At 44.6% G+C, this 26,645-nt stretch overlaps 1 protein-coding gene across 5 annotated transcripts; it reads right to left on the bottom strand.

The window, feature by feature from the left end:
• Positions 1–213: 213 nt before the first annotated feature.
• Positions 214–26,181, bottom strand: MYB (MYB proto-oncogene, transcription factor). 5 transcript variants are annotated; one of them, XM_015858438.2, is made up of 16 exons: positions 26,013–26,181; positions 23,172–23,289; positions 21,578–21,649; positions 20,859–20,951; positions 20,233–20,453; positions 18,527–18,761; positions 17,712–17,792; positions 17,210–17,314; positions 15,622–15,879; positions 14,218–14,577; positions 12,548–12,690; positions 12,028–12,142; positions 11,815–11,940; positions 11,025–11,135; positions 10,360–10,467; positions 214–1,764 (listed from the first exon to the last, which is right to left on the bottom strand). In XM_015858438.2, the coding sequence occupies exons 1-16, from the start codon at positions 26,033–26,035 to the stop codon at positions 1,648–1,650; spliced, it is 2,286 nt and encodes a 761-aa protein (XP_015713924.1). In that variant the 5' UTR covers positions 26,036–26,181; the 3' UTR covers positions 214–1,647. The 5 variants fall into 5 exon arrangements, with proteins under 5 accessions (XP_015713924.1, XP_015713927.1, XP_015713925.1 ...); XM_015858441.2 differs by having other exon boundaries at positions 14,218–14,367; positions 26,013–26,180; XM_015858439.2 differs by lacking the exon at positions 17,210–17,314.
• Between the last annotated feature and the right edge of the window lie 464 nt (positions 26,182–26,645).

The raw sequence follows: 26,645 nt of genomic DNA on the forward strand, positions 1-26,645 counted from the left end.
GATGTGCCTTGAACCCACAGTGTCCCATAGAATGTTTTGCGCTGCTCTTTTTCAGCTTTTTAACAGCTGAGGATGTTGAGGCTACTTATGGTGTATGCAACGCTCTACTCCTTACTTATCTAAGCATGCTGGAAAAAAAAAGCTTCTTGGCTAGATTGTTGCCTAGAACAACACTGCCTAAACATTAAAGACAAACAAGATTAAGAGACCGTATGGGTTTAAGTAAAAAAAGAACACACTTTATTTATCTACAAGGCAGTACATTGTCATATAAAAAATTAAGTGCAGGTGAAGCTGCACCAAATGCTATTAAGGCAGCAAATTCAAAGGCTGTTATTAAAAAAATGAAAACAAAAAACAAAAAACAAACAAACAAAAAAAAAGAGGACAATAAAAATAAAATCAGTGTTTTGCCATATCGATAAAGATTTGGTATGGCAGTACAAAGAACCATATATTTTTAAGAACCTGATTCGGTACATTAAGACCCAAGGTAGGGAACGATTAGCTAAGACATGGAACAAAACAGACAACACGAACGAGACAGTGTTCTCCCAAACATATGAAGGTGCAATACATGCTGATAGGAACCAGTGTGAAACAAAACCACACATTGAGACAATAACAAATAAGAAATAATAATAAAAAAAAAATCTCCCAAGAACAGTGTTCAAAAGTATTGCTTATAAAAAAAAAAAAAAAAAGGGAAAAAATATAACTGATGTAAAAAAATATTAAAATAAAACAGTCTGAAATGCTAGTGCATAGTCAATTAGCTAACATCAACGTTTGTTTCCTTTCCACATAAAGCTCTACTGCTCCTTTTACACTAGCAGCATGTCTACACGCTAAGGTCTTTAGCAGCAAAACACAGTATTCATTTGGCATTTACAAAATTAAATTACTGAATAAAAATATAATTTTTCTTATAAATCTATGTTTCATACAGTAATATTTTTTTAAAGCAAGCTAATTAACCCCACCCTCCCCACCCCAACCCCTGACAAAACAGAAACACACAACGTATAATGATCTAGAACCATAAACAGAATGAAAGAGTATTTCGAGAGGAATGGATGTCTGAGTGTTCACGAACTGGATCAGTTTTCCCCCTTTGCACAGACTAGCGTGTGTAGTAATGCTTTTTTACTTCAGTATTTGACACCAATGCATTTTGTTAAGTGATTTAAAATACATCTGTTTGAGTACCTGCTCTGTTATTATAAAAACATAAAAAAGAAACGAACAAACCCCCACCCCTGGATAGCACATCACTGAAATGACAATACTGGTGTATCACGTCTGCTTGATCTCAGAAAGTACAAAAAAAATTGCCTGTACTGTAAGTAAGTCTGCACTTAAGATCATTAATTACCAATTAAAACTTAGTACCTAATAATTTAGGCAAGTATCGTTCATTCACTCAGAAACAACAAAAAAAATTCTCTTAAGTTGGGTGAAATCCAACAAGAATATATATGCTCAGTGACTAAATGCACTTCGTGCTCTCCCAACTGTTGTACCACAACAAAGATAGGCTCGTCTCCCATTCACAAAAAGTCCTCGTTCAGAGGAACAGGGACTTCCCAGTGAACGAGGAGTGTTTGCCAACCATAATGCTTCTCCGGAGAAGTCCATCGGCCCTTTTCACATCACCAGAGTCCGGGTTGGGAACGCAGCCATGTACTTGCGTGCCTGGTCGGTCAGGGCCATCTGGTCCTCGGTCTTCCCGCAAGACGCCGACTCCCAAGCATTGTTCAGATGCTATGTTGGAAACAAGCAGAAAGATTTGGGGTGGATGTCAAGGTCTGTGGGCCCTCGGCTGCAAACCCGCCATTAGGTGTCGAGCAAGCCTGCAGCGGGGTGTTTGTGCCAACTCCAAAGAAAGGGACTCCTCAACATGACAGGAAAAAATCTCCATCCCTGCTTCTAAGCTCATGACCACAGGGGTGGGCAACCAGACCACCCACACAACTTGACACACCAGCAGAGCCAGGATTCAACATCTCTCAAGTTCCCGCTTGCAGTTTATTCTCTCTAAGTCCATATTAAGGACCCTGACAGCCCGAGCACAGCAAGCAAACGGCTCTGTGCATAAAGCTGCTTTCACCTGCGTGCAGCAATTAGCATGTGCCTGTGAGCGGAGCTCCTCTGGCAAGAGAGAAGATGTGGGGGGACCCTTGGCAGAAGCAGCATTTTAATTATCAAGAAAGCCATTTCACTTCTTGTGGTATTTATGGAGGTTAGAGACACCATTTAGTATAATGTTAAACTGAGATAAACATATCTGCACAGAAGGCTGTGCACAGTGTGTTTATTTACTCCCTACACATACAAGATGTTTCTCATTGCCTTGAGCTATAAACAGTAATGAAATTTCAAAGCTTCTGGAACTTACCAGTATTACACACACACACACACACACACTCATATACGTGTATTGTTTTTGTGCTTCAACTCTTTCAATTACTCAGTTTATTTGTTTTTCTACATTGAGATATTCACTAAATCCCAAATAAAAACCAGATCATTAGATACAGACAGCTAGGCATAAACCTTGAATTCCAAAAAGGTGCACAACTGCTCTCAAGAAAGCTGCCTGCCAGCAAGGGGCTCACAAGGTCCCTCAAGATCCACCAAGAAACGCAAAGCAGGAGAAAACCTTCCTTGCTTTCCTCTACTTTCAGCAAGGTTCAGTTAAAGATCTACATCACTCAGTGAGATGCCTTCCCAACACTTAGGGCACAAAGCAAAGTGTCCTTACTGAACTGCAAACTAGCCACTAAGAGCAGAAGCACCCCAAGATGCCCTTGGTCCTTTATGCTGCTCCTTCTAATTGCTAACTGTGCAAGAGAATCCTTAAACTATCCTCTTGAAGAATACTCTTTTAGATTGAAAACAGTGTTATCCAAGGCACATGTACAGTCAGAAGGCAGCATAGGAAATGCAGATAAATTTCATTACGGGCCCTAATCAGGGCACTGCTATACAGGGACTGAGGCTCCCTGCTCTGGAAGGCTTGCAGCCTAAAAGGGATAAGCGCAGTGAATAGTCTGTGTGACCACAGTGGGGACATGCAGGAAAGTCCTCCAGGATTCCCCAGCCATAGCTCTCTCTTCTCTGTAGACAAGTTAGAAACGTTTTCTCTGCTACTGTGATGCCTTTCTGCAGGCTGACCTCCCGCTCAGTTTCAGCAGGAGTTCCCTGTGTAAAGGAGAACAAGGTCCAGCCTCAGACCATTAGTTTCTGCAGCTTTCTGTGGGAAACCTGCATCTGTGAACAAATACTCAGTTACCTCCTACAAGAGTGGTTCAGCCTGAGTGGGCTGTGCACCTTGTGCTGTGAGCCTTGGGTGCACACTGCAGCCAAAAGCAGGTGTGACACAGTTTTTGCACGCGACATGCCACAGATTCTTTTATGCTTTGGTTAAACAGCTCCCAAGGTAACTTGTTCAAAGGTGCCTACATCAGCTGCAGCCTCCTACTGATCCTCAGAGGGACTGGGGCACCTGCAAATACTTATCCCTGCTATTTTAGAGGCATATGCATCAGGGACCAAAGCAATCATTGGTGCAATGCCATCAGTTTTGCTTAGAAGTCAGGTATGGTCTGTCCATCTCAAAAGCAATGGGTAGCTCCAAAATATCCATCATTTTGAGGCAGAGAAATATACGCTCATTCAGTATTTCCCTGTGACCTTTCAAAGCTTCAAAGTAACTGGCTGAGAAAAGTTAGAGCGGCAGAACACTAGGTAACTGTAAATATGTAAGGGAAAGCCCATCCGTCACTGTATGCCAGCTGTTAAAAAATAGAAGCAACTTCAGGCAAGTAGTGTCCCGATTTCATTAATTACATTTCATTGTTAGTACCTACACTGAGCTCTTTGTATTAACAGCCATGTGTTTAGGAAAGAAAAAAACCAAAATCCTCATCCCATATCTCCCACATCTCAGCAGGCTGCTGCACGTCACTCCTTCCACCTGAAGCCTGCTCCCTGCTCAGCCTATGCCAGAGGCGTAGCATACGCCGCATGAGCTGCAGCCCCCCGCCCTCCCCTTAGAGCCAGCTGTCCCCATGCCCTGGGGGAGCAGGGTCCCCAGCACAAGTCTGCCCCAAACTGCTTACTCAAGCTCTCCTGGAGAGACAGCACAGGACAGTTCACCCTACTGAATTTCGACCCTGGTAGTACTTTCCCAGAAATTCATTACGCTGCTGTTGTGTTTTTTTTTTCCCTTCTCTCTTGGGACAATTTACCATGTAAACATACAGTTTACATTGAGTTCTCATTGGAGATGGTGAGAACTTGGCAAATACGGACAAATTTGACCCATAGTAGCGTATTCACTACAGCAGCGTATTTCAATTTTACCCTAGGGAATTCGGGTAACATTTACAGTAGGTATTTTTAATAAACTTTTCCCGTCTGAAGCCTTGGCTCTGAGCAGTGAGCACATAACAAAGCACAATGCTCTGCCTTGCCAGCCCTGCCGCGCGGCACTGGAGGCACGTGTGAAAGTCATCTGAAGGCGAGAGATTCGACTGCTGCTCTTGGCACAGAGTTCTGGGTCCCATGACCGATGCACAGCATGTTGCCTGGGCTGAACACCCGCAGCTAATGGATCGCTTAGCAAAAAGGGAAAGCAAAACTAGAGGCTGTGAAGCACAGTGCTTCCTTCCATGCCAGAATCTCAGTGAGTATTGACAGGGCTCTGCTACTGGAGAGTGTCACTGCCCTGCTGACAGCAGCATTTCCAGGACTTATGAAAAGAGAGAAGACCCGGGCAAACAGCTTGGGGTACGTGGGAAAACAGCACAGAAACAAAATCAAAACTCTCCTTGTGGAAAATGCTCACCGTGTCTTCCCTATTGCTCAGCATATCAATGGATGAAATGTGAAAGCTTTGTAATTAGAAGCCAAAAGGCTTGACCCCAAACCCATTGACACTGACTGGCATGCTTTCATTGATTCAGTGGATTCATTCCACTTCAATTCAGCCATCTAAGAGTGGGGTGCTCCTCCTGGCACTGAAATGCTTAGCCAGTGGGGAAAGAACAAGACTTCCATGGTATGATTCATTCCATACATGTCTCATTGGCTCAAAGAGCAGGACACTACTCTTAACTTTGCTGTTTATTAAAAGAATTTAAGCCTTTTCTGCCAGTATTTCCACAGCTGCATTTCTCTCTTCCATGCATAGCAACTCCTTAAGCTACAGGTGGGACTCGTGAAGAAGCAGCTATGTTACTGTGAGTTCCCATAGCACAAAATCACAGACCTCCAGTTAATTCCAGCGGTGTCATTCTTACTACTTCCCAGCATATCCTTCTTCTGGCAGCGGGACTACCTTGTTTATCCTGCAAGGTGCCCTTGGGCAGTTGTGAGCAGCAGTACACAGGCTGTTTACCTGGGATATGCAGAACTTGAAATAAAAACTTGGACCATCTAGAGAAAACAGAACCGTAAGGAAAGAAAACCCCATGGAAAGGTGCTCTTTGAACTTTAACTAAAATAGCTGAAGTCTTTTCAACATTTAGAAAGTTTAGACTACCAGAAGGTATCTCAGCCTCTTTCCCTATTGCAAAAAGCTGGCCTTCTGGACAGATAATCTGTAGCACATGCCAAAGAAAAGGCGGCTTAGAACAGAAACAGAGAATTCTTCCCTTTGCAGTGAAACAATCAATGACAAAGCTCGAAACAAAGCACTTCTCTTGCAGTGCGGTAAGATATCATGTAGAATAAATTGGTTTTCTACTCCATGAGGATGGAGAACCAAAGGAAGCCCTCCTAGATCAGTTGACTACTCCAGTCCTCTACTCCATTCGAGAGGCCCAAGCACTATTCCCACTCCTCTGAGGCATGGGATGGTCTTTTCCTACATTCTGAGGTTTCTGCCCATTTCCAGAATTACAGCTTGCTACAAATGTGAGAATAGGATGGCCCAGCAACCCAGCCTTTATTATAAGCCTGACAGCAATACTAGCAGAGCTATTTGGTGTCACTTTTAAGAGCTTAACTCTGAAGGCTTTAATCAGACAAAACCCATGTGCAAGATGTATGAGCTTTCTAAGATTAATGGGAGAGATATGGAAATGGCCTGCGAACTTGCAACTCACATTAGGATATTCAGCACCTTACTAATTGTGACCTTAAGTAATTTTATTTCATTCATAGCATTGTTGCAAATGGCTGATAGCCAAACGGTGGCTTTTCTGCAACAGCTCTGCAGCTTCTCAAATCTGAGCGACCATCATCTGCTCTGTGCAGCTACACCTTCTGAGCTGTTCACAACCTAAATTCTGCTTCTCTGGGAGGAAAATATGCAATGGCTGACCTGTACTCCCCAACCACCCTTTGCTTTTCTCACCTATGCAAAGCACGGAGCTTGCACAGAACATGACAGAAAGGATAACACCCATGGAGGAGAACCTCAGGGCTACTACTCTTTCCAGTGAAAATCTTAAAACTCCCAGGACTTGAGCACAGCGCGTTTCCCCCTTCCCCCTTGATTAACCAGAGAAAGGAATAAGACCATGAGATCCTCTTGCTCCACAAGAGTCACAGAGAAAAGAAAGGCTCCTCCTGAAATGTGCAGATGAAGGAGAGTGTGCTGCCTTGCCTGTAAGCACTGCCTTACAACAAGCTGCAAATAAAATTCCACATTTCTTTTTTCAACTGAGAAAAATGACGCTAATGACAGCTCATGATCACGAAAAGGTTAACCAAGTAACTGTTTTAAAATCCTTTAGACTTACTCTTTAAAGAAAAGGGTTACATAAACCGCTGAAAGTCAGGAAATTCGAGCTGAAACGTGTCAGTCTGTGGTTAAAAAATGGAAAGTGACAGGAGCTAAGGGTTTAAGAACATTCTCTTTAGCTTGCAGGTCTTTTACCCTGCGTTGTTTCCTTTGTTAGTGGGGGAAGAAGATATCAAAGCAGCTCTATTTTCTTAAAAGGTTCCATTTCATGGTGTCTTTTGATAGCCCGCAGGGTTAGGTGGATGGCCTATGATTTAGCCTACTTTTCTAACTGTTAAAATGTCTATGTTAGGATAGTTTGTATTGTGTACTGCTACTTGTGTCACTGGCTACAGAACATAATGTGCAATAAAACCTAACTTTCAGATGGGAAAAGCCTGGAACATCGTTTTTATATAACCCCTTATTTGGTGCAATTGGAGTGAACTCAGTATAGATCTCCAGTCTGCCTCAATAAGGGCTTCAGGCATTATCCCAAAATCTTAACCCTTGAAGAAGTCCCCAATGAAGCCAAGATCTCTCTGCAGTGAGACTGAGGACAGTCTGAGTGACAAAAATATAGAACTCTGGCTGTAGCCAACTCCACCAATATAAAGCAAAAGCATTTGAGATTCATGCAAATACACTGAAAGACCACCTAAGACACCCTAAGACAACACACTGGGATGGTGACACGTCTCCTGTTCCTGCCACCAAAAGAACACCCCATACACAACCACAAGATTTGCCGTGCAGGTCAAAAGTGTTGGCTGAATCTTCGTACCTTACAAAAAAAAAACAAACCCCTACATACAGATGCTATTACATCTGGCATTTTATGAAGAGGGAAACAAACAAGACCAAAGCCCAAGTTCCTCTAATGTTTTCTTCTCTTGCACTAGTGCAAAACTGATAGCACCCTATTCCCAGTGTTGTTATATCCAGCTACCTGTCCTTGCATGCCAAAAGCTGTGACACACTGTTCCTCCCAAGCTGATGGTGAATCACGATGTATTCATCAGCAACTATTTACCAACTTGTGCATGACCAGCTGTACATCCCAATGCAGTCAGAAATATCCTGAAGAGTTTGCTTGGAACGTTTATAATAACCAGACTCTTTGGTGAGTTTGTGGCCAGACACGTGCCTTTTTCTTTGAGTGCATGCAGTGCAGGTTACTAAAGCAATGAAAAATACTGCAGACTTATAAACATACCACTTCCCTCTTACACGAGTTTAAGGGTTTTTTTTAAATTGACTTTTAGGAACAAAACATATTAAAAGCATAATAGTGATGGTGGGGGAGGGGGTGGACTGGGGAGAAAGTGTAACTCACGCTCTCTACTCTCTCTCTCTCTCTCTCTTTTCCCTCTCCATGCGCACAGCCCAAGGTGGAAAGAGTGCTATAATTCTAACTTGGACTGCAGTCAATGAGAATTTGCTTAAGACAGAAACGTTGGATCAGACCCAAAGTATTAACAACAGCAGTGTAAACACACAGAGACACAATTATATTTCACCCTGAAGAGTTCTCTAGTGTTTCATTTCTACCTGCATGGAATCAGTGGATTTAATCCGATATTAGTAGGTGTCCGTGTGTGTGTATGCCTATCCATATGTGGGCAACACAATAGATTATGAATCAGAGTGTGTTGAACAATAATGTGCTACCATCTGATCACGTGAAAAATGCAACAAGTTAAAAATGAAGCACAAATGCAAATGTTTTCAACTGCTTTGCACTCGTTAGACAGGCCATGTCCTCACTATGTGTGAATGGGGAAAAGCATTAGGGGCACAGCAGCATTAAATCCCTTCTGGCATGCATCAGACCCAGACTGTAGCTCCTTCCAGCACTGTACAGCACCAAATACCCCTCTGATGTGAGAAAAACCAAGCCTTACAGGAGAGGAAGCAGATGCTCCCTCCTAGCCATGGCACTAAGTCCAGCACAGACAGCACAGTGAGGGGCAAATGATACAGCGCTGTTATAAAATGCCTGTGTTTCACTCTACATAAACTGTCTATGCTACAGACACAGCCACTTCTAGCCTCATTTTTCTTTACATTTCAGCTGCAATGCTCAATGTTTCCTCATCAGTAAAGAGAGTTACTTTGCCTTTATACTGGTACACCAAGAAGCTGAAACTAAGTTTTCATTTTGAGGCTTTTTACAACTGCTTTGTCTTTTGGTTCAACACTTCTTAAGCACTGAGATGAGATGAGATGGAAAGCTCTTAACTCAGTTCCTACTCAAGGAAAAGTCCTCTTTATCCAAACAGTAAGAATATCTGACTTTTAACATACAAAACTAAAGGCTTTTCCTGACCAAGGAGTAAAGAATGGGATCCAGAACAGCCCACAACCTGACTTGTGTAAACTTCCTGACCAAAATCAGTGTAAGTTAGGAGAGAAGGTTAAACAAGTTCTTTCATTTACAGCAGCTTGTTAAGGAAGTACTTTTAGATAGCAGGAAACATAACATCGTTATGCCCAAGATCAAAAGTTCCTACTTTACATGCACCTTAGATGCTGCATTTTTATTACAAGCAGGGCACAAGCAACTACCATGGAACAAAACAACCCACATCACTACCAAAATGTTGACTACCTCAACATTTTGCCCTAAGCTTACTAAGGAGTGCAGAGTATGGCCTCTCAGTGTGCCCTGAAATGTGTCCCCAAAGTGGGAGCCATGAGATGGTTCAAATTCAGTGCTCTAATAACCACCTCTGAGCTTGAGTAGCAAGGATGTAGTACTGATGTTTGAAATGCAAAAATGGGGCTGTGTGTAAAGTTTTAGTAGCTTACATTATAGTGCCAAGCTAGAGATGTCTGATGCAAATCCTGTTTTGTTCATTCTTTTTTTATTTTAAGTAACCCTTTATGTAAATTCTGGAGAGAAGGAAGAAAATAAAGGATTAGCCACGTGGACTGTATGAAAGTCAGGAACTGTAGAGTTAGTTACGGTTTCCCTTCTGACATGACTCACTCTGGAGAATGACTTTCTCCCAACCCACCCATCTGGAGAAGGGATAAAAAAATCACTTATTTACCTGCCTCAGAAACAAAGGTTTATGAAAAGATAATTAATCACTATCTACACCACATTTTGTTCTCTGAAAGATGTGTGAGGGCCCAATCTAAAGCCCACACAAATTGTCACAAAAGACTGCTAAGGATTTTGGTGGGCTTTGGGTCAGGCCTGATGGAATAGTAGTTTATGTATTTGAAAATATAGCAATACGCATTTGTTGTTAACACCTGGAACAACCACAGCTACCCAAAATCCAGCCTGACACCTGGCTGACATTAAAACAGTCACACTTTTAATTCCGCTCAGGTGCCCCAGGATGTCCAAGGAGTAGGAGTACTAAGGAAGCACTTGCAGACCACTGCTCACATCTCCACCTCCGGTGCATCAGCAGCGCAGGCACTTGGGGACAGACCCCAGCTCCATGTCATGGCAGCACAGCATTGGCTTGCAGCTGGCCAGGAGTGCTGGCTGAACCTGCACTGGCACAGCTGGGCTGCCCAGGTCTCTTCTCCCAACCCAGGCTGACTGACAAGCTCTGGCCAATGCCGTACTATCAATATAAATACATACAAAGTGTATGTTTTGTTACCTGCAGTGGGCTAGCTAGTGGCCGGTTCCTAGGTATGCCAAATGTCTTGTGGAAACTGCCCTCCTCTTCCGACGCTGGCATCTTTAAAATTGAGCTGGTAAGAAGATTCTGAACAAGGAAAGGAAAAATAAGTAAATGTTTTCAGGTTTTTAAGAAAACCACCTGAATTTGAATGTACTAAAAGCAAACTCAGCCTGACTGCAAAGCAATCAGTACTGGGTACTGCCACAAACGCAGTACTCAGTCTTAAACTCTCAAGTGCAAGAGAAAGAGCAACACAGAACAACCTTGGTGAGGTACAGACCCACACATAAGCCAGGCCTCCTCTGCACAAAACAAAGCAGAGCCTCTCTTTCTCTTAACAGTTTTAACTCTGCAGCCCAATCATTTCTATACACAGGTGCAGTTGTTCTCCAAGAGCACAGTCTTTGCAAAGACTAAAGGCTGTGACTGCAACTTCAGCTGCCTTCTATGGGCATCACAGCAACCTAATTAAGAGCAGGACTGTGATTATTGTGTGTTTAATACAGGAAAACAATATAGAGGTAATGAATAGTGCCTACTTGTGAGGAAGGTCAAACACAAAAAGAAACCTCTCTTGCTTTTAATAACTTAACAGATGTAAAACAAAATAATCATTTGGCGGTGTGAAAACATGTACTTACTGGCACATCTTCCATGGTAGATGCATGTGTAAAGAGCTGAGTGTTCAGGTTTTCCCCTTCCCAGTGGTTTGAGCAAAAAAAATTTCCAGCTTTATCTGTAGGAGACTCTACCTGAAAGCAGGAAAGGCACCACGATAAAACCCAGCATCTAACTGACCAGAGAGAGATCAATCTGTCAGTTGTTTAACAAATTGAACAAATATTCTTCACAGCTGTGCACAATGCACATTTACAGTGCTTTCTTTCACCACAACCTCACTCTTTGTTGAAAATGATGTTCAAGGTTCTCAAAAAAATGCCCTAATATAACTTTGAATACTTGCACTCAGTGTTCTGTCAGTATTCAAGAGTTTCATCCTCTAAAAAGGACCGAGAATATATGTATTTTTAGAATTTTAGTGACAAAGTAATATAATGCAACATCCCCAAATGTTCAGGTTTCTAAGTCACTCCATGTAGCTTGGTCCCCGTGGGGTTCTTCTATAGTCTTCACCAGTATTAGAAAGATTCAATCCAAATTCCTGTCTAATTTTTTTTCTTTTTAAGTTTCAAATGAAAACTGCATTAGAACAGCCCAAGCAAACCCCTGCTGAAAACAGCAGAAAGACTTCTATGGAAATCAATGGGAGATGAATTAGACATGCCTAGTACACTGTATAGAACTGACAGTAAGATCTTGGGGCTCACATGAAAGAAAAACAGACACAGCTCTTTAATAGAATAGGTATTGGTCTAAGTTTCTCAGCAAAGAGGGCTGAATTAAATTGCCTCAGGTAAGTTTGTGATTTACCTCTTGTTTGATTTTCTTCAGCAAAGGGGGTCCACTTTCATGTAGCCCTGCCACTATCGCAGATTCCTCCGACTCCTGCTTGATAACGTCCTGCAGATCTTCTACAAGATGAGTCGGAGTTTGAGGCTGAAAGGAAGAAACATTACACGCGAGTCCCAGAACATCCCTCTACACTAATATAAAAAGCAACTTTTATCATTGTTTCCTTCTTACCAGCATCTTCAAAGGACCATATTTGATTTCCTGAGCTGCAAGTGCGTTTTTGAATGGAGTGGGTGTTCTTGGAGAGCTCTCTAATATCGACCTCTTGATTGCGGGAGTTCTGAAACTTTAGAAAGAGGAGAAAAACTTTAAAGGAACTGGATGGAAATATTAACAACTTACAAAAAACACATGCTTAAAGCAATCATTGTGGTGAGATTTAGACAAATATTTTGCTTCAACCATATAATCCATTTTGCTCTTCTGGAAGAACGTCTATTTAACTTGAATAGGGTGAAATGGCTTTATTTAAAAAACAAAAACAAAAGAAACAGATGAGTCTATGTGCATGGTAAAAGCCTTCTTCTGCAGTTGTAAAGTGGAAGTTTCATTCCAGACTAAGAAAAATCGGAATGCTTTAGCACATGACTCTGCAGGAAGCACACGGTTACCCAGAACTTTGGGTGCGTGCAAACCTAAATCAAAATAAACTCTCATGAACCTGGCAAGGCAGTGTGACAAAAACACTTACACATGATTTTCCTTCTGAGTTTTGAAAGTCTGGTCCCTGTGGAATGGGGTGGTAACAGCCATCTTATGGCCACACACTGGTGTGGAGGTTAATGCGGGGTTATCCAGGTTCGGATTTTCGTGATTGGACGATGTGTTTAAGAACTGTAGGCAGGAAAAGAAGAAAATCAGCAGGACCATCTAAATTGTGACGCCAACTTCTTCATCTGACTTTAATGAACAGAAGAAAACATAAGTTATTTCCTTCTCACTGCCATAAGTGACTCTCTTGTCCCTACCATATGGGTAGGTGCGTGTGGAGTACCTGACTATGTGGAAAAAATATATTCTGCAAACTGTCTGATTGGAGCATTCAGGAAGTAAGGACTGACATCTCTATTGTGGGAAATCACAAACAAGATGACACTCCATTCCAAACAGATACTATCTCTACCACTTAAACATCTGATATGGATTTTCTGCAAACAGATTGTAATTAATATCGAGAGCTTGAGGTAAGAAACAAGAGAAGATGAGTAGAGGATGTTTCAGGAAGAAACCCATTGGAAATCAGGTTTCCACAGTTCCATACATTTTTATTAGGGGAATCTAAATACTTCTGAAGCAGTAAATAAGGCAGCTATGACAGGAAAATAAATTTCTTATCATCTCTCTCAAAACAAAGTGCTCCGTTTTCACAACATAAAATGAAATTCACTGCCTACGATGGGAGTGTGGAGTGTTTTCAGCTGACTGAAAAGGAGGTGGAGGCAACAGTTTGGAGAAAATTGCTTCTCCACGAGTTCCACTTGACAGCCAAAAATACAGCTTCCATTTCTAGTACCTATAAATCTGTGAGTGTCCTGGTATCCTTCATTTGGACACTGATTCACCAGGTTACCTGCTGCACTTCACTTGTACCAGATTAGAAAAAAACATGGTATGTATGATAACACGAATTTTACTGGACAAGTGATATGTGATTAAAATACCTAACGCATAATTGGAGATATGGTAGGAGATCATTATCTGCCATCTATACATACTCTTCATGAAACAGCATTTCTCTGACTTTAACATCAAATCAAGGCAAAAACAACAGAAACAGACAAACCAAAACAAAACACCTTTAAATAGTGCTGCAGCTGTGAAACAAAGCAACAGTGCACAAGAATTTCAAAGTGCACACCAGGTAATTGTAAGAGTCTGATTTTCTCTTCATTCCTCTTCCACTCCACCCCACAATTAGAATTTTCTAGTTGTTGCCAGTTTGTCTCACAACCCGAATGCTATTTAAACGCAATTTGGGGTTTTCTAGGTCAATGAATCATACTGTAAGTGGACAGTGATGGAAAGTATTACCAATGATCAGAAATGTTTAAATCTAGTAGCTGAAGGAGTTAACAGTGTGAGCAAAGCAAGCGATTGCAATCCCCTCCAAAGTAAAAACCCAAATCAAAAAGAAAAACCCAAGCTCCACAGATGAATTTGAAAGAAGAAAATCAACAGTTAGCTTGCAGATGATCTACACTCAGCAGCAAGGACTAGGAGTAGTGACGAGATTCAAACATGGAGTGAAATCAACAAGTGCAACGGTAATTAGTCATTTGTTCCAAAGGATTAGTTTCTAAATTGTTAACACTGCAGTGACTTTTGAGAATTAGTAACATCTGTGCAGAAGTCATCATCTACCTGCGAGGGAGAGAAGGGCAGGCTTTTGACAGGGGAGTGCTTAGAAGTTGAGCTGCTGCCGTCAGCCAGTCCCAAGGTGCTACTGGGGCCACTGGCTAAGGGGCTGACATGCCCTCTCCTTTTGCGAAGGACCCACGGAGCCGCACTGCCCTGCGAGGCAGACAAGGACTTTGGTGAGCCAGGAGGGCCCTGACTTGACATGGTTTTGCTCAGGTTTGAGATGGGGTGTCCTGGAGGTCCACAAGCACTGGCCCCTCCATGCTGCAGCTGCACGGCTCTGCCTGAGGTAGCTTTGCCAGCCAGAATGTCTGCGTCTTCAAAGAATTCAAAACTGCTGAGATCACCCCATGATGAAGGATCCTGAAACAACGTGGGAGGCACGGAGCCATAAGACAGTATATGGTGCCACCTCATGAAAATGCAGCACTAGGATACAAAGCTTTCCCAATTCAATTCTGCTTGATGGTTTTTATTTGAGTACTGATACTCGGATCTCTTATTTGTGTTTTCAGTCTACATGTCAAGCATATCAAGCTAGCACCCTAGCAGTGTTGGTGGCAAGTGAAGTCCTAAAGAAACAGTCAGTCAAATGATGTCCTTACTATTGGTTAGTCCAGCATTTTCTGTGCAGAACAAAGACAGAAAATCATTAGGAAAAAAACCAAAAACATGTGCCTTGGACTCCCAACCAAGACTGGCCTCCTCTGAGCCAGCACAACTGCTCTGGAAATGCAAAAGGGTATGTAGCACTGCATGAAGCCGACCCCTCTGCTGATGAAGCAGAGTGCTATCAGCAAACGTATTTGACCATGCCACTCATGTTACACACAGTACTCCAGAGATCATGATGGTAAAAGGCCATGTCAGTGTCACTCAGCTACCTGGAAGTTAAAATCAGTGTCTCCGGTTCTCCACATACACTAGGGCAAACCCCTTTTGCTCTAGGAAGCAGCAATTGATGCTTCAATGGGAAATTTTAGAAAACGATGCAGACACATGATCGGCCACATGTAAACCTACAGCATGTGTCATTTCCAATCTAAGAAAGTATTGTTTCACTGCTTAAAATCTTCCATTGTGTCTCTGCTCTTAGTAGGGAGATGCAGCACGGTAAGAGACTGTTTCATACTTGTAATGTGTCGTTCACTAAGAATCACACTCCCATACCAAGATGCAGCAGGAAAGGGAGACACGCACAAAGAGCAAACACTTCCACACTCAGGGGCTTCACTTACGAGCAGCCAGGTGTTGTTATTTTGGAAGCTAAGCTTCGGATCTTGTAGCAATTAGAAGTTACTCAGAAGAAAAAAAAACACAACAACAATAGTTTTAGGATGGTCCCAGTTCCTCTCCCCTTACTCCTTGACCACACACAAATGCACCTGAGGCGACAGTTTTACTTACGGAGTCTATTAACTGGAGTGTTTCTGCAAATTCTAAGAGATTCTTAACATTATCCAGGATGTTGCTCTGGTGAACAATCATGCACCGTGCGGGGGATGCACTTTCCTCAGGTAAGCAACCATGATCCACTGGCGGAGATGGAGTACAGTGGTGGTGTTCCCCCAAACAGGAAACAGGTGCATTGTCACCACTGGTCCTGGTATTGTCAGCAACCGTGGTGCTGTGCCAGCCGGGGTAGTTTGCTGTGTGGTTCTGTGTCTAAAGGAAGAAGCAAAAAAAAGGAAAGGAGAGGGGGGGAAAAAGGCAGAAGGAACTTAGCAATGAAATTGCATAAGGTGTCAGATGCCACTGGAGGAAAGATAAAAGTTGTTGCATCATCATCTAAAAACTTATGCCTACGAAACAATTGTCAAGATGTTTCCTTTCATCAGTGCAAGACCTTGTTTTAAGTAATATCAGCATTGTGTTTGTTATCCCAAAGTTGCCTCATAATTCACTTCCAGGATTATGAATGTGTATCGTGACTAATAGGGTATCAATTTGTACTGCATTATTCCAAAGGTTCAACAAGTGTCTGCAAGTCACTTTCTGCGAGAAGCAAGAAACGGCAGGGTTTCCCTAGTGAGCACTCAGCACTGTAGAAGGCTATAGGGTTTAGAGTTAGAGTTGCTTTTGTTTGCTTATCTCCTTCTCTTCTTCTGTCCCTGTCTAACGCTACAGCTTACACCAATGCAATGAAGAGGCTGTCAAATCAACGTGGTTAGGAAAGCAGAAGAACAAATTAACAGAAGTTTCTTTCCAGTGTGATCATGCAACAGAAGAAATTGCAAAACATTAACTAAAGTTAAAAAGTGGCCAAACTAACGTATCGTGCATGCAGTTGACTTTACTATTAATTTAAATATTACCCAAAAAAAAAAAAATAATAATAATAATAATAAAAAAAAGAATCTGCTGGCTATCACCTATCTTCCAAAACGATTTGTGGACTCTTGGCTTTGGTGATGGTGTTAGGTAACTAAGTGAGGGTTTTCACATATTAACATCCAATGGCACGTACAATGAAGTGTAAGAATTCAGTAATAGCCAGCACTTGTTCCACACATGCAGTTATGAAGGATCTACCATTATTTGGAGAAGTAAAATGAACTGTCAAACATGCACCAAGTCTGAAGCTTATAAAACACAGCTGAAGAAAAGAATACAACAGAGAAGAAAAATCTAATGTATAGGCACTACATTTTCATCACATGAACCATTGCACACTTTCAAAAATGCAGATCCCGTTGATTTAAGATCTGAGGGATTTTTCATTTTAGAGCAATTGTCACGTTTCCAACATGATGTAATGTTACAGAGCCCAGCCCTGCTCCCACTTTGCAAAGTAAAATACCTGCAAATTGAACTTTTTTTATCACGGAATTTACAAAGCAGATACAGAGTATGCATGTGCTATGTTTCATCCTTTTAAAACGGAAATATAGAGCCTCGATTAGTATCAAAGGCAAAGGGGGAGTAAAAAGTTAAAAAGACAAGCACTGGGGTAACGCTGCTATCCCTCCATCCAAGCACACAGTGACAATCTTACTGGTAATGCCTGCTGCCCTTTCAGTTCATTCTCAGTCGACATTAGTAGCAACTCTAATTCCTTTATTCGTTTTTCTTTCTCAGGGTCTTCATCATTATAGTGTCTCTGAAATTAAGAGTTAAGGGAAAAGAAAAGATAAAGGTCTGATAGGATGTAGCAACTAAAATGCTATGGCTTGCCGTTCTGTGGTTATAATAGCCAAATTAGTCTCAAAAGATGAAACAAAAGTCAACTGTGTTTTCCACTATCAAAGTCCCTGCTGAATTTCAGTTCAGACATTTGAAATGGAGAAAGCAAAATCTATCACGCCAGAAGACAACTACTGTGTGTTAAATTCACTTCAGAAAAAGCAATTATTAGCCAGGTCAGAACTCCCCCACCTTCCCCATTTTTCTCTTTTTGCACATATTATATTAAAATGTTTCCTTAAGGTAACACATCTGCATTTTGACTTAGCAAAGGTTTAACAAATTGTCTCTGAAATGATGTTCAAATTATCTACCTGAATAGCTGCAGCAGCTGGCTGAGGAACATTGACAATATTTACATGCAGTGCTACTGGATATGGGATCTGACCAGGGACCTAGGCCAAAAAGCAAAAGAGACTAAAAGTTATTACTTCTAGCATGTCACCTGCCTACGTTGTGAATCTGCTTTAAAAACACATTTGCTTTTACGTGCTTAATATTATCAAGAAAAATCCCCAAACATTTACAAGCAAAACGAATAGCTTTTAGAACATGACAGTGAGTGCTACAGAGAGAGAAAGGAAATTTATAAACAGAGGGTGTATCCCTCCTGATGAGAAAAATAAATAATTTGTAGATGCATTTGTAAGATGTTTCTAAATTGAAGCAAAATAAGCCATTTTTTTATCATCTAAAACTACACTGTAAGCATTTAAAGCAGAGGCTTGTTTCATTATTGTCAATAGGTGTGGAATCAGATTAAAACACTACTGTTTACTTGGTTCTGACAGGGAACCCGTACACAAAGTTCGGTCAAAACAAATGCGGAAGATTTTGAGACAGAACAGAGAATTCAACTCGTTTTTAAGGTCTCTGTATTCACCACTATAAGAAATAGCACTCAAAACATTTCCAGTGGTTACAAGATGCTAAAAATGCTGAACCTGACTCCACCTGTATGCCAGCAGTTGACTTGAAGCACGCATATACCCACCACTGCTTAAGTCAAAGCTATCCTCACCTGACCCCAAACACATATCAGTTCTCCACGAATAGGAAAAAGCCTTCATTTTGCACCCACCCACCCCACCATGGGAAACAAAATTGAAAAGTGCTTTAGGGAGCTTACGTTTTGTGGCTCAGTGATGTGATAGTAGGGGTAGTCACTGCCCAGTGGGGCCTGACCGGCCCCAGGGAGCGGGCCTGCAGGTGAGTTATGGGCAAAGGTCATCAGGTGGCTGCTTTTCTGGAAGCCGGTGGCTGCTGAGGGCAGGCCGGCTTTGGAGGACTCCTGCAGATAGCCCTCCTGCTCAACCTTCCGGCGCATGGTGGAATTCCAGTGGTTCTTGATAGCGTTATCAGTCCTGCAACAGAAATGTGTACGTCTGAGGGATGTTATAAGTGAGGCTAACAGGCAGGACGATGCTGTTAGCATTTGTTTGAACCCTGAACAGTTCTCTGATCTCCCCCTGGCCCTGGCCTTTAAAGACATTACTTTTGACCTCTCAGGAAAGATGCCCACTGTAAAAAGGAGGGGAAAAGACAACTAAGCTACTGTAGATAATATATGCTATCTGAAGCACTAAGCCTGAAGTTCTGAAGTACTCAAACTGTAAGCAGTGAATACCTTCAGCTTCACCTCATTCCCATGAGGTGAGGTGACAGTGAGCCCAACACTTCTCTGAGGTTCCCCCGAAGACTACCAGCACCACCTTTGCAAGCCTTACTGTTTTATTATGACTTACTGCTGAAAGAAAGGCTATGGAGCACAGCTGTCAAAAGACCAGCTTTCAAGCAACTTTCCAGCTGACCACCTAGGCAGGCAATGAGAGCATTTTGCTCTGCACACAAACCCAGTAGACAACACTGTTGTCGTGGTTCTTTGCCGCAAAAAAGTGAGGTTCAAACTCTCAAAATCATGGGTCAGATAAAGTAAACTTAGTAAGTCTGTGAGGTTGTATACAGTCAGCAACAGTCCCTCTGCTTGAAGAAAGGAATCGTCCCCTCAGGATATTGTTGAAATTACTATAAGCAATGTGTGGAGGCTACAGAGAAACTTGCCAAGTGGTAACTGCTTTCTTGCCTTCTTTTGGAAGATGGAGGCAGCTTATGGAATGCCCACTTGAAACTACATCAGGACTGAAGATGCTTCAGCAAGAAACGGGAATAAAAATGGGAACAGAAAACCCTCCTTTGCTTACAGTAGTTGCTCAATACACTTTACGTTGAGTCACTTCTACTGTAGAGTGAGTAAGACTCCAAATGCCTAAAAGTATATGTAACTTGTGCATGTGCTTTCAATGAGACAAGTATTTCCAGGACTGCAGCCTGAGGAAGTCAGTTTCTCCAATTTTATATGAAGATTTATATGTGGATTATAAATAAAAACTTCTGGATGATTCATGAGCAATGACAAATACTGAAGCAGCCTTCTCCTAAATCATTCCAAGCCAACATCCTGGATTTCACTTTGCAGGTACACTCTTGGCTGAGTATAAACTAAGTTCCACTTTCAAGTCTGGCTCTTCACTGTTAAATTAATTTAAATTGTGTCAATTACTGAATGTACATTCAGGAAACTCACACAGTCTTGCTCTACTTACTGCTTTTTTTTTGTCTATGGCAAACATTAAAAGCATGTAAAAATGTCGTGCGGTTCCATGTACTGACCAAACAGCACAGTTTCCCACTGAGACAAAAGCACACTGATGTCATTGGCTTGCCAGGTTTTGATTCCGAAATTTTCTATTTATAATGCAAAGGCTGAAAAAGCCTGCTCGGACCTACAGCTTTTCCCTTTGTTCCTATTTAAGAGCTGAAGGTATATATCATTACCGTCCAGGCAGCAACTTTGCAATTTCTGCCCATCTGTTTCCCAGTCTCTTGTGTGCCTGGTAAATAATTCTATCTTCCTCTTCTGTCCAGGAGGTTTTCTTCACTTCTGGATTCAGATGGTTGTGCCACCTCTCCCTGCACTGTTTTCCAATCCTTCCCTTCAAGTGCTTAGCAATGACCGACCAGCGCTTTGGACCATATTTCTGCACGAGTTCTATTACCTTCAAAGAAGGACATAAAAACTGCCTGTATTTAATGATGCATAATGAATCAATGAAAGTTTTACTGCAGCAGAGAAGTATTTTCAATGACATTTTTCAAAATTGCTACAGAAAACCTAACACAAAACTAAGGTTCCCTGTTTCCCATTTATACTTTTACCCAAAAGAAAAAAACATCTCATAACAGTTAAGATATTTCTACTCTGCATTTCTACATTACAGCACTATAAAGCAAAATTAAACAGTTTGCATAAAATACTGAGAAATAATAAGCATTGATAAGGCAGGATCAGTGCTGCCTCAGGCCACGTTACAGTTAAAACCACTCAGCTCTCTGGAAATTTTGCCCCAGTACATGAAATCTGCTATTAAGGTATTAATTAAATGGAAAGGAAAACTGATTACCCTTTGATCCTCCTCTTTAGTCCATGGACCTTTGATAAGTTCTGGGTTTAATACTTTCTGCCACCGGTGCTGGCACTGAACATCTGTCCGATTCTAATGAAATATAAAATACACAAGTAGATTATTCTTTGAAAAAGATGAATGCAGAGCGATAACTCTCTTATCTATGTGCCTCCAGCATATTTCACTGCCAACTACGATTATTAAGAGAAAAGGGAGTCATATAATAGGTCGGAGAAGAAGGTGCCCAACTCTCTTTTGCTCAATGGAACTATTTCTATAGTTTCTGCAGTTATGACTGTATTGCCCAAACCTCAATCTTCCATCCTCTGGCACAATAGCCGCTGGGCTTCTGCTACAGCTGTAATGCTCACAAAACAATTCTCTTCAAAACCACTCACCCAGAATTCACCAAAGCTACTTTTTTTCTTAGCGCTGAGACATTTTGTTTCAGCTTTAGGTTGACCTTTGATCACGCAACACTCCCTACCCCCCCATTTTAGTCTGTTTGATGTTTCCTAACCCTCTCCGAGAAGTGAAAGGAAAATTAAGGCAAGGGTTTCACAGTGTTCTAACCAAACTTCTGAGGTCTCCAGATGTGGAGGCTTTATATCTCCCGCAAAAAAGTAACTACAGAAACCACTCCCCTTTCCCTTACTTGGAAACCTCTGATAAAGAGTTGTCACTGGAATTGGAAACAGAAACTAATGTCCACCTACAGGAAGGAAACTGGCAATGACTTTCCAGTCTTCTGTGCCATTTTGCTCCACAAGTTTCTTCAGTTTCTCATCCTGAATCATTAAAAATAAACAAATAAAATAATTAATATCACAATCTCTTATGATGCGAATGAAAGGCACCCAAAATTAAGTTGCCCGCTTCTAACTCTGTATGTAGCTACTACTTTCATTGGGTTGTGCCTTGACAGTAAGAGGAGGTGGTCGGTGGTCTTTTTGTATTTTTAATTGCCCAGATCAAGAGGCTTTTCTTCTCCCATGGATTTTGGTAGGCTCTTTACAGTGCTGTAGGAGAAAGGCTGATTTTTTTCTGTGCTCTCATATGACCCCCATTTTTACTGCTCCCAGCAGTGTAACTGTTACTCTGTTACTGGATTTACAGGAGCGCTTGGACATTTTTGATGCCAGTCATAACAGCAAACAATGACACTGAGGCACCCAGCTGTCTGGGGACCTCTGGAAATCACAGCCTTAAGCTTTGAATGTCTTGCAAGTAATGGGAGTTCCAGTAATTTGTTCATTGCCGCCCTGCTTATAGTGAAAGCACAATAAAATTAATGCTCCTGATGGCTGTGAGGGAGTTTTGTATGCTTGCAACAACAAGAAACTTAGCCCAGTATTTTTAATGATAAGGCCAGAAATACAGACCCTAGAGACAAAAGAAAGCAATATCATGTATTGGGAAAGATCAAGATAGGGGAACTCAAAAGAACTGCCCCAGGAGATAGGAAGGGAGCAACGACCCTCACTGGTACCTCCCAGGGCAATCCTGGTCCATGTGACATGGAAGAGGCCACTGGGCCATGCAGCCATCCTGGACACATCACCACCACAGCCACTGTTGAACAGCAGGCTGTGGCTTAAACAATAAAAAGTGCTTGCAAAAGGTGACCTGTCTCTGTTTATATATCAATATACATTGTCAGAGAGGAGAAAGTCAAAACACAACTCAGTAACTGTGTTAATGCATTTCACAATGAGCACAAGCCACGGGACATCCACTTGGGAAAGGAGTCTGATACCAGAATTTATCTGGAAAGTCAGCACAAGGGTGTTGTGACTAAGGCATATTCTGGCCATCAGAGGCAAAACACAGCTCAGATGCTCAGTTTTGGTACCGCTGGGTTTCTTTCTTCCAGCTTTTAATTTATTTGGGATATCACAATGCTGCAATTAAAGTGCCAATTTCAAATGGCACAAAAGGACTGCAGCAGTTTGTGCCACAGTTGTTTGCTGCTGTGGGACACGGAGCACACGTCAGCTTGCTCATAGCAACCGCTCTCAAACACAAAGAGGCAGCGGGAAGTGCCCGGCGCTGCCACAGGTGACTCTCAGTCTGCTTCTCCAACAGGGATTACAGAAGCTCAAATATCTGGAAGGCAGACTGTGGTGGACATTAAAAAACTGGTGTTGATAGATCTGATTTAGAAGAAACAAGGAATCTTCAAAGCGAAGTAAAACACTGCATGTAACTAATGAGCCAAAACCATCTTTATTCTCAGCGCTGCCACTGAAGTTGGCTCTACACTCTCCCTCTGACTTCCCCAATGCAGGAGATGAACAAATGGGTGATTACCTCTTCACGGGTCCACCTGGTTTTCCCTAGGTGACGTTTCCCAGCCTTAGGAAGCAGGCCGTCGTAATCGTGGTCATACATCTCCACATCATCTTCATCATCATCACTGCTGTAAATGCTGCAGCAGGAAACACAGCGAGACGCAGAGCGGAACGTGAGGACTGGAGCTACTTAATTACACAGCACACAGAAAACACACAATCTTTACAAAGGTTACACAGATAAAAGTTTTAAAACTTGCACAACGAGATTTTGCTCCGCATTCTGTTGTTCTACTATTCTGAACTGGTTCTGCTGTTTTTGGTATCCACAGATACAAGCAAAGGGCTGGCAGCCTCCTGGCTGCCATGCATGTTCGGACCTGCTCACACTGTTAGATCGGTGGTGAATTACACATCTGGCAAACTTTCAGCCAATGGGGGTTTCGAATTGGAACACAATGTTTGGGACAATAAAGAGAACTGGAGGCTGTGGCCATTGCACAAGTGCACGCTCACGATCTTTAACTCGTGCCACACGTTCTGAACAATGTTAGTGCTTTGGTATGGCCAATGGGACAGGTAGCTGCACGGCTCCCAAAAGAGATATATGAATACAAAAGGCTCACCCATAGTAGCCTTGTTTGAGCCCATGTTTACAGGCCTTGTGTGTGAAGGCAGAAGTTTGTAGAATGAAGTGAAGCCAGTGAATGGCAGCGTAATGTGGACAAGCATACCAAGTATCCTGCAACCAACCAATGAAGCACTGAGCCACTTCGCACTGCCCATTTTGCTACCTCAAGGCTTTATGCCCTCTACTCCATTTCTAAATACCTCATATTGTTTTTGACACACTGCCGCTCACCTCCTTCATGACTAAGGGATTTCCCCAGAGGCTACCGAAGGGTGAAAAGGGCTCTCACCACTCTCACAAACAGCCCTTCACTCCAAGCAAACCAGGACAGCTTTGCAACCAGGGCTGCCTTTCTGTTGGGAAACACTTTATTTCCAACTTCTGCGCTAGGAACAGCACTTTTGACACTCTGGCAGAGATGAAACCCACAGTGCTCAAAGAGAAACAGCGTTACATTATGAGATGAACAACTGTGCTCTATCTGATGGCACGGAGCTACGGGATGTTAAGGGATGACTCAGGCATTCAGATAAAGTCATTTTGTAACAAGGCAATCCACTACACCCTAATCCCCAAACACTGTTTATCCCGTTTTCCTGTTTTCAAGAGACCAAGTTTTAAATGAAGCTGCAGCAAAGGCGCAGACACCTCCAACGCGGGCTGCTGAGCACGCACCCTTTAAAGCACACGGCGTTAATCGCGTTTGCAGCCTCGCTTTGTGCCCCACAACACGCAGGACGCTCCCCACCACCTGCTCCCATGTGTACGACCCGGTGCCGCGGCGGCCACTCGGCGCCCGGGTCACGCACGGACGGCGCCGTCGGCAGCAGGGGCGGGCAGAGCTCGGGCTCCCGTCTGCCGCCACCGCTGCCCTTCCTCTGCGGCTCCAACGAGTTTGGCAGAGGGAAGAAGCGCATCCCTGGCTCGGCGGCCAGACGGGGAGCCCCGTGCGCTCCCCGCGTCCTCCAGCGGCACAGATCCCCGCGCCCTCGGGATACCTGGTGCACCCACAACTTTCCCCGGGGCAGGGGCTGAAGGCTGGAGCCGAAGCGGAGCCGGGCTCTCTCTCAGAGCAACCGGCTCATTGTCGGGGGAGGAGGGGGGAAGAGAGAGAGAAGAAGGGGGAGAAAAAAAAGAGGGGGTGGAGAGGAAATGACTCGCTTCTGCCGCTACCGCGATTGAAGGAATTCGGGCAGCGGAGCCCCGCGGGCACAGCCCCCTCCCGCTCCGCGCCGCGCCCCGCGGGGTTGGCGGCAGCCCGCGCTCCGCTCCCGCCGGCACGGCCGCTCCCGGCGGCGGCCACTCGAGTCCCTGCGGGAGGCGCCCGCGAGGCGCCCGGCCCGGCAGCGGCAGCGGCAGGCGGGGTGATTCAGAGCGGCACCCCGCGCTCCGCCCGCCGCCCCGCGCCCGCTGCCACGCCGAGAGCCCCTTCTAGGGAGCGGCCACGCCGCCCCGAGCGCGGCCGGACGGGGCAGGCAGGCGGACGGGCGAGGAGCGGCAGGAGAGCGCCTCGCTCCGCTGTCACGGCTCAGCGGGAGGGGAGGGGATAGGGGAGGATGCAAAGAGAAAGAGAAAAAAGCCTCCACGTGTCCGACCCGCCGTCCGCCGTTAATTAGACAACTGCCCCGCGCCAAGTGCCCCCCCGGCAGCTAAGCGGCGAACGCGACCACGCGGTTCTTACTGCCGCCCGTTCCGTCCCGTCCGGCCCCGGCTCGGGCGCGGTGACAGCTCCGTGGAGCGCAGCCCGCGACCGCCGTGTGTGCGGGCAGAGCCCAACATCACGGCGCGTAGCCGCACCCGCGGGAGGGAGCTACGCAGCGGCTGCAAAATAAAGTGGGGAAAGAAAAAAGTAGAAGGAAAAAAAGAAAAAAAAATAGTAAAAAAAAGAAATTAAAAAAGAGAGGAAAAAGAAAAAGGAAAGAATAAGAAAAAGAGAGCCCAGCCTCGAGCCCGCCGCCCACCTGCCGTCACGGCCCGCCGGCAATGAATGAATGAATGGGACGGGACGCGCTGCCCGCCGCCCCGACAGCTCCCGGCAGAGGCAGCCCCGGCCGAGCGGGCAGCGAGCTGCGCTCCCTGCGGAGCGGCAGAGCGGGGCGCCCGGTGCGTCCCCTCGGGGCGAGGGACGGCGCGGAGCCGGGGCGGCTCGGGCAAAGACGGGGGCGGCCGCTCCGGGAGAGCTCTTGTCCCGCAGCCCCGTGTGACAGCGCGGACCCCCCGCCCCGTTACCTGTGCCGGGGTCTCCGGGCCATCCTCGCGGCGGCCGCTGGGGGAAGAGGGACGGGGGAGCCCGCGCCCGCCGCCGCTCCCTGCTGCCGGGCTGCGCCCAGGCGCTCCGCCGCCGCGCAGCGAAGTGCCGAGGAGCCGCGGGAGGAGGAGGAGGAAACAGGTTGAGATTAAAGAGTAAACTCTGTAAACAGAGATGCCATCAAACAAAGGGCTTTTGGACACTCCCCCTCCCGCCAAATCTGGCGCCCCTGCAGTGCGCAGGCGCCGAGCGGCGGCCCCGTGCCGCGGCGGCGGGGCGCTGGGCGGGCGGAGCGGGGCAGAGCGGGGCACGGAGCCCGGCACCCCTCCCTCGCACCGCCGCAATCCCCCCATCCCCCCGCAGGGTGAAAGCCGTCGGGAAGCGGCCGTCGGGAGCGGGGAGTCGGACCCCTGCGGCGAGGAGAAGTGCCGCGTTTCGGACACCTCCGCCGGGCGCCCCGCGCCTCCCGCCCCTTCGGTGTCGCTCCCCGGGTGCACCTGCTGCGGGCACGGAGCGCTCTGCTTTGCTTTGTGTTGGGCTTTGGGGCGTTGCCGTGCCGCGGGGATTTTGGCGATAGTTCCCCGCGGGGATGTGCCCGGGAGCGGCGGCGGGTG

This window comes from Coturnix japonica, chromosome 3 (genome assembly GCF_001577835.2).
Source record: "Coturnix japonica isolate 7356 chromosome 3, Coturnix japonica 2.1, whole genome shotgun sequence".
Classification (NCBI taxonomy): Eukaryota; Metazoa; Chordata; class Aves; order Galliformes; family Phasianidae; genus Coturnix; species Coturnix japonica.

Bases quoted from the DNA above. Each gene is read 5' to 3' on its own strand.
- MYB (XM_015858438.2), bottom strand. From the start codon at position 26,035: ATGGCCCGGAGACCCCGGCACAG. The intron at 20,952-21,577 runs GTAGGTGGACAT...ATATTTCATTAG, and splicing joins TCATTGCCAGTTTCCTTCCT to AATCGGACAGATGTTCAGTG. The intron at 15,880-17,209 runs GTAAGATTGTCA...TTCTTCCTTTAG, and splicing joins AAGGGCAGCAGGCATTACCA to ACACAGAACCACACAGCAAA.